This window comes from Sus scrofa, chromosome 12, assembly GCF_000003025.6.
Source record: "Sus scrofa isolate TJ Tabasco breed Duroc chromosome 12, Sscrofa11.1, whole genome shotgun sequence".
NCBI classification, from domain to species: domain Eukaryota; kingdom Metazoa; phylum Chordata; class Mammalia; order Artiodactyla; family Suidae; genus Sus; species Sus scrofa.
This window is the reverse complement of record NC_010454.4, coordinates 56,352,881-56,359,750: the sequence shown is the minus strand read 5'-3', so window position 1 is coordinate 56,359,750 and position 6,870 is coordinate 56,352,881. Positions and strand designations below refer to the sequence as shown.

At 45.1% G+C, this 6,870-nt stretch overlaps 1 protein-coding gene across 9 annotated transcripts in view; it reads right to left on the bottom strand.

Moving 5' to 3' along the window:
• Positions 1-6,870, bottom strand: part of DNAH9 (dynein axonemal heavy chain 9) — a 321,249-nt gene that overhangs the window by 6,577 nt on the left and 307,802 nt on the right. Inside the window, exons 69-70 of one of the 9 annotated variants that reach the window (XR_002337369.1) lie at positions 1,020-1,146; positions 121-543 (exon numbers count right to left, since the gene is read on the bottom strand). The exons of 3 other annotated variants lie outside the window; for them this stretch is intronic. Coding sequence is in view for 5 of the 6 variants with exons in the window: in XM_021067884.1 (XP_020923543.1) it covers positions 1,735-1,962 (228 nt within the window). In the remaining variant the exon portion in view is untranslated. 5 more of the 9 variants (XM_021067884.1, XM_021067887.1, XM_021067885.1 and 2 more) reach the window with 5 other exon arrangements.

Below are 6,870 nucleotides of genomic sequence, written 5' to 3'. Positions count from 1 at the left end.
ACATATATCTAACCTGTCCACTTGTCCTTGTCTTCCAAAGTTGCGAGACCCAGCGTGTGCTGCTCTCGTACCGTGTGACGGGCCTCTGCTTGCTCTCGGTGCCTTGTTCTCCGTGAGGATCAGGAAGGGTGGCACTAGTGGGCACACAGCTCTCTCCCCGGAGAGGGAGAAACTAGGCGGGAAACTACAAGCTGGCAAACAATGGGAAGTGCACTGCTGGTTGATGAGAGAAGAGATGGGATGCAAGCTGGGATTCCTGGATTCCAGAGGAGTCTGTTACCCCTCTTCTAGCATGCAGAGGAGGAAGAAGGCCCCTCCTTGAGGGATACAGGAACCACAGGACAGAAAGCAGGAAAACCATGGTGGAACTGAGGTTTATAGGATGGTGGGATTTCGTGTTTAGATCAGGAGGCCTCAAGGTGCAGTCCCCCAGCCTGCAGCATCGGCAGTGGCTTAGACTTACTGAGTCATACATTCTGAAGGGTGGGGCCCGGCAGCCTTCAGTCTTCATATTTTAACAAGTCCTCCGGGGAATTCTGACACCTGCTCAAGATTAAGAACCACTGGAGTTCCCTGGTGGCATAGCAGATTAAGGACCTGGCATTGCCACTGTAGCAGCTCAGGTTGCTGCTGTGGCATGGGTTCGATCTCTAGCCTGGGAACCTTCCACATGCTGAGGGCATGGCAAAAAAAAAAAAAAAAAAAATTAAGAACCACTGTTCTAAATAGTAATTAATCCAAAAAAGCCTCTCCAAGGATATGTGGGGAAAATGATCCTAGAAGGAATGCAGAGCCCTCCCAGACAACAAACAAACCTCCCGACAACATAACAAACAAGCCTCTCGATAGAGCGCCGTAGAACTCATTAAAACTGTAGAACTCTTGAGGCATCCAGAGAAAATTTGTTCCACGAGAGGACAATCTAGACAACTTTTGGGTAATAAGCTTTAGGGGACAGGTTTCTCCTTGGGCCCCTTAAATGAGCTGAAGGATGAGAGCGATACAAGGAAGCAGCCTACCTTGTTGAGTTTTGTCCTCAGCAAACAGCAGATGTTAGATGAACATTCTTTGGATGGATGCGAATTAGTGAGGAAGAAGCATTGCACACACGCTTCCCTTATCCTCGAAAATACGGCCCAGCACCTGCTTTTGTAAATGAAGTTTTACTGGAATGTGGCCACGCCCATTTATGTTTTGTCTGTGGCCGCTCTGGGGTTGAGCAGTTGCCCTGCAAAACCTGAAATGTTTATTATCTGATCCTTAACAGAGAAAGCTTGGTGATCCCCGATCCAGAGGAATTTTTCTCAAACCATAACGTGCGCACACATCACATGGGGGCGGAGGGGGGAGGCGCGTGAAAACGCAGACTGATGCGTGGGTGATGCTGGGAACTAGAGCACTGGGTGTAGGGCCATGTAACAGTGTCAGGGCTCAGGTGTCTACGCCTGTTTCTCTTGGGCTCTTCGTGGTAATTCAGACTCTGCAACTCTCAAAGCCTGGACCAGACATGGATGAAGAAAAATCACTTTATTAGGGAAAGTTCGGTGTCAGGAAATTCTTCCCCGCTGGCTCCTAGTCCACAGCCCTCTAGCTCAGCCTCACTTTACGTATTTCCCTCCTAGTTCCCCCAAAGAAACCCTTCAGAACGGTGAGTGTTCCGCTTTCTTATCCTCACCCACGTGTCCCTCTGCGCAGCCTCCAGCCCACCTTGCTTCTTCATGGCTCTGCGGGAAGCTAAATCTGGAGAAGCAAGGCTACTCCAGCCAGGACCCACTTGGCCGGCTTCTCCTTCGTCTTGAGGTGGAAAGTCCACACATAGGTGGGTCCCCGCTGACACGTCTTGTACAGGGGGCAGGGGTAGACGCCGCGGCAGTCCTGCTTATCTGCAGGGATGGCCCTGAGGAGCACCACGGGCATGGGGGGCGTCAGGTCCTTGAGCCTTCCCTCTGTAATGATCCCGGCCTGAGGACAAGCACACGACAACGGCTCATCAGACCCAGAGCCCAGCCGGCCAGCCCTGCTCCTGTGGGCAGGTCCCAGTGGTGAGACAGACCCAAGGGAGACCTGGCCACCCTCAGGTCCACCCGCGACAGGTTCTCCCAACAGCCCGTGACGGGACCAATCTCAGGGGTGGAAAACATACTTCCGCTGTCTGCCAGCTTAAATATCTTCTCCAGCGTTTCCAAAGCTGTTATTCATCATATACAAATTAATCTCTTGGGAGCTTGAATCTCTCTTATTTTTTCATTCATTCCCTAAGCATTCTGAATGCAGCTGTTCGCCAGATGTCATGCTTCGGTGCTCTGGGTTTAAGGATGAGACACAGTTCCTGCCAGCAAGCACTTAGGGTTTTAAGGCTTCAGCCATGTCCTGTTCTAGGTGGTAGCGCCCATCCTCTTGAGCATTTTGACTTCTGGAGCAGTACGAGCTGTGCCTACCTGTACTCACGGAACAGGCACCTGGCCGATCTCTCGTTTTCCAGTGGGGGCCTCTCTCTGGTTCTCCGAGATACCGCCACGGAGCTGTCTGGGGAAATTTTTCCTGCAAGCCCTGAGGAGTGTTCTGAGGGACAAAAGGGTTCCTTGGTGAAATAAGCTTGGGAACTGGTACTTTCCACCCCTGGACTTGAAGCTTTGCAGCGCACACCGAAGACGAGACGTCCTGGTGGTGACGGAATGTTGATCCCATTGTTTCCCGAACTTATCTGCCCACAGGACGCTTTCCTTGCACCCTCTTCACTTCCCAGGGCACTGGTGTTCCATGAACATACTTTGGGAAACGCTGGTCCAGAGTGACTTGCAGGTTCCTCGTCTGTGTCTAGGTGATTCTGAGCCCCTCATACTGTGGACAGAACTTGGTTTAATTTCTATGAAATCTATTTAAAGGGAAGGCCGTGCCTCTTCGGTTAGAGGCTGGTATGAGGCATGGTTAGTAACAGAACGAAGGGCTCCTTTGTCCCCCACAACTGAGTGTTAATGGTAGCAGGTGGCAGCAGGGCTAGAACCTTTTTTACCCTGTATACCATAAAACTAACTCGTTTAAAATGTAAATTCAGTGGGTTTTAGTATATTTATAAAGTTGCACAGTCATCAACACTGTCTACATTCCAGAACGTTTTTATCACCCCAGAAAGAAACTCTGTAACCATTAGCCGTCACCATGAGGAGGGAGGTATTGATGTCTTCAGTTGTCATGGTTGAATCATCTATCTCTTCCTTCAATTCTGACAGTATTTTGGGGGCCCTTTTGTTATGTGATCATGTATTTATAATTGTTATATCTTCTTGATGGACTGACCTCATTATTATAAACCCCCCTTTTTTGTCCTTTATAATTCCTATCTCTTCTATCTTTTCTCCGGTAACAATTTTTGTCTTTAAGTCTATTTTGTCAACTATTAGTCTGGTCCCCCAACTCTCTTTTGGTTACTGTTTTCATGGCATGCCTTTTTTCATCTGTTTACTTTCAATCTGTTTGTGTCTTTGAATCTAGAGTGTGTTTCTTAGGAGTTCCCTTAGTTGCTCAGCAGTTAACGAACCTGACGAGGATCCATGAGGATGAGGGTTCGATCCCTGGCCTTGCTCAGTGGGTTAAGGATCCGGCATTGCCATGAGCTGTGGTGTAGGTCACAGACACGGCTCGGACCCCACTTTGCTGTGACTGTGGTGTAGGCCGGCAGCTGTAGCTCCGACTGGACCCCTAGCCTGGGAATCTCCATGTGCTGGGAGCGTGGCCCTAAAAAGCAAGAAAAAAAAAAAAGTGTGTTTCTTGTAGACAGCATATAGTTGAATCAGGTTTTTAAATTTAATCCATTCTGCCAATCTCTGCCTTTTAATTATGGTGTTTAATCCATTTACTTGTTTATTTGTTTGTTTGTTTTGGCCAAGCCAATGGCATGTGGAAGTTCCTGGGCCAGGGATCAAATCTGTTGTTGCCACAGCAGCAACCCAAGCCACCACAGCGACAATGCTGGATCCTTAACCTGCTACACCACAAGAGAACTCCTAATCCATTTATATTTAATGTAATTATTGACAAAGTAAGATTTACACCTGCCACCTTACTCTTTGTTTTCTATATGTGTTATGTCTTTGTTCTTATATTACTGCTTTCTTTGGTGTTAAATCCATTTTAATTTTAGTTTCTGTATTATATACTTTTTGAATTATTTCCTTAGTGGTTGCCCTGGGAATTATAATTAGTATATTAATATATATAAATCTACTTCATATTAATACTAACTTAATTTCAAGAGTGTACAAAAGCTTTACTCCTAGGTAGCGCCATTGTTTCCCTCTTGTTTGTCCTCTTCTCCTACACAAATTACACCTTTATTTATTTAATGTCTATTAGTATTCATACTTATTGCTTTATGCAGTTCTTTAAAGTAGACATGAGAAAAATTACAGTTACTAACAAAAAGTACATTTTACTGGCTTTTACATTTTCCTATGTAATTACCTTTAGGGGTACTCCATTTTTTCATGTGGACTTGAGCTACTGTCTTATATCCTTTCATTTTAGCCTGAGAGACCCCTTTCAGTATTTATTGTATGGCTGGTCTGCTAGTGATGAATTCTCTCTTTTTAAAATCTGGGAATGTCTTAATTTCACCTCTATGTTTGAAAGATAGTTTTGTCTGATAGTCTTTCAGGATTTTGACTGTGCTATGCCACTGCCTTTTGGCCTTCCTGGTTTCTGATGAGACATCAGCTGTTTGTCTCATTGAGGACTCCTTGTAAGTGATGTTTCTTTCTCTTGCTTCTTTCAGGATTCTCTCTTTGTCTGTATCCTTCAACAGTTTGATTATAACATATCTAGATATGGGCCTCTAAATTTATTCTGTTTGGACTTTGTTGATCTTCTTGGATGTGTAGATGAATGTTTTTCATCAAGTGTGGGAAGAGGCTGGCCATCCTTTGTTCAACTATTCTTTCTGGCTCTTTCTCTCCCCTGTCCTGGACGCCCACTATGCTGATATGCTCCTTGGTGTTCCAGGTCTTTAGGACTGAGTGTTTTTCTTCATTCTTTTTTTCTTTCTGTAATGCAGGATGGCTGATTTCAGCTGATCTATTTCCAGGTTTGGTGATTTCTGCCTACTCATATCGACTGTTGAATTTCTCTATTGAATTTTTATTTTAGATATTATAGTTTTCAACTCTAGAATTTCTACATTTAAATAGCTGCTATCTTTTTAATTAACATTCTGTATTTGGTGAGACATTGCTCACACATTCCCTTTATTTATTTAGACATGTTTTTCTTCAGTTATTTGAATATATTTAAAATAACTAATTTAAAGTCTTTGTTTAGTGTGTCTAGCTTCTGAACTTCCTCAGGGATAGTTCTGTTGACCAATTATTTTTCCCTGTGTATGGGCCATTCCTTTTAGCTTCTTTGCATGTCTCATATTTGCTGTTGAAATGAATGTTTCAAGTAATATGATGTGGCAAGTCTGGAAATCAGACGCTCTCCCTCCATAGGGTTGTTGTTGTTGTTGTTTGTTTAGTGATGTTTCTGAGCTGAATCTGTAAAGTCTGTATTCTCTGTCATGCATGACCACTGAAGTGGCCTTCTCGGGGAGCTCAGTGGTCAGCAAATAGCTGGACAGAGGTTTCCCTAAATGCTTGGAACAAAGAAGTCTCGCAATCTTTGTTGAGGGGCATGCTGTCAATGCTTAGCTTGGGAGTTTAAAACCCTGTCTCAGTCTTCACTTCCTGTTTGCACAGAGCCTCTACATTAGCTTGAAGTGAGAGCTTAGGGCCTTCTAATGCTTTTCTTGAGCATGTGCACGACTCTGCAGATGGGCATATCCTTCTGAAGTTTCCAGGAGTGTGTCAAGGTTTTCAGAGCCCCCTAGGAACATCTCCTTCTCCAGCGTATCCTTTACAGCTTTTCGACTAGCCTATTATCTGCTCCGCTGTTATCTACTGCCCCAGTCAAGATGCAGTGCTAAACAATTTCTTTGATTGTTTCGGCAAGTACCCCTAGGGAAAAGGCTATGATTGTCCTGACTCAGGTCTGGTAAAGACAGACTTCTAGTAGGGTCTTCCGGAGAGCCACCGGACCGGGAAATAATGACAATTTTTCTGGGAATGGCGTTTTGAAGGCATTCCAACGCCATCTTGTCCCCTTCAATGACTGCCAGGCTGCTGTTCTTTACTGACTGTGGCTTGCTATTTGTCAAGGCAACCACAGAGTTGAGGAGAAGGGGATGGGAGGAGAGAAAGTTGAAAGGCCACAAAGCTTGCTCTTCTTACTGAGATTCAGCCATTTTTCTTCAACAGGCATGGCTTGGATTGCCAAAAGCCTCTGGTTAATTTCCAGAGTTCTGAAAAGCTTGATTCTGATTTTTTCCCAATGTTCTTGTTTCAGGGAGGAGAGGAATTTTGGACATCCTTAATCATCCAACTTTGTGGAATTCTTTCTGGGCTAGAACCTTTGAGAACAAGAACTCTTGGTGGGCAGGTGTTATTATTATTATTATTATTTTTGAGTTTTCATTAGTATTTGAAACCAAGATAGTGACAAATGGGAGGCAGATGACTGGAATCAATGTCCCTTGTCCCTGCAGGGCCGATGCTCTTCCTCCTGGGCGTCTTCCCTACTAATCTTTCTATACTTCTCTCATTTGGGTGTTTCTGGTATCCCGGCTCTGGCTCACCCTTGATGACCCTGCACCTAATACAGTCCAAGTGGGATCTGCACTGACACAATCCTGTGCAAATATTCAGGTGGAGAGAGGACAGGAGGCTTCCTTCTCAAGGTTCCCACTTTACTGTCCTTTCTCTTGGCCCGTGATGGGTTTCCCAGGGCTGCCATAGAAAATTACCACAAACTCGGTGGCCTAAAACAACAGGGATGTATTCC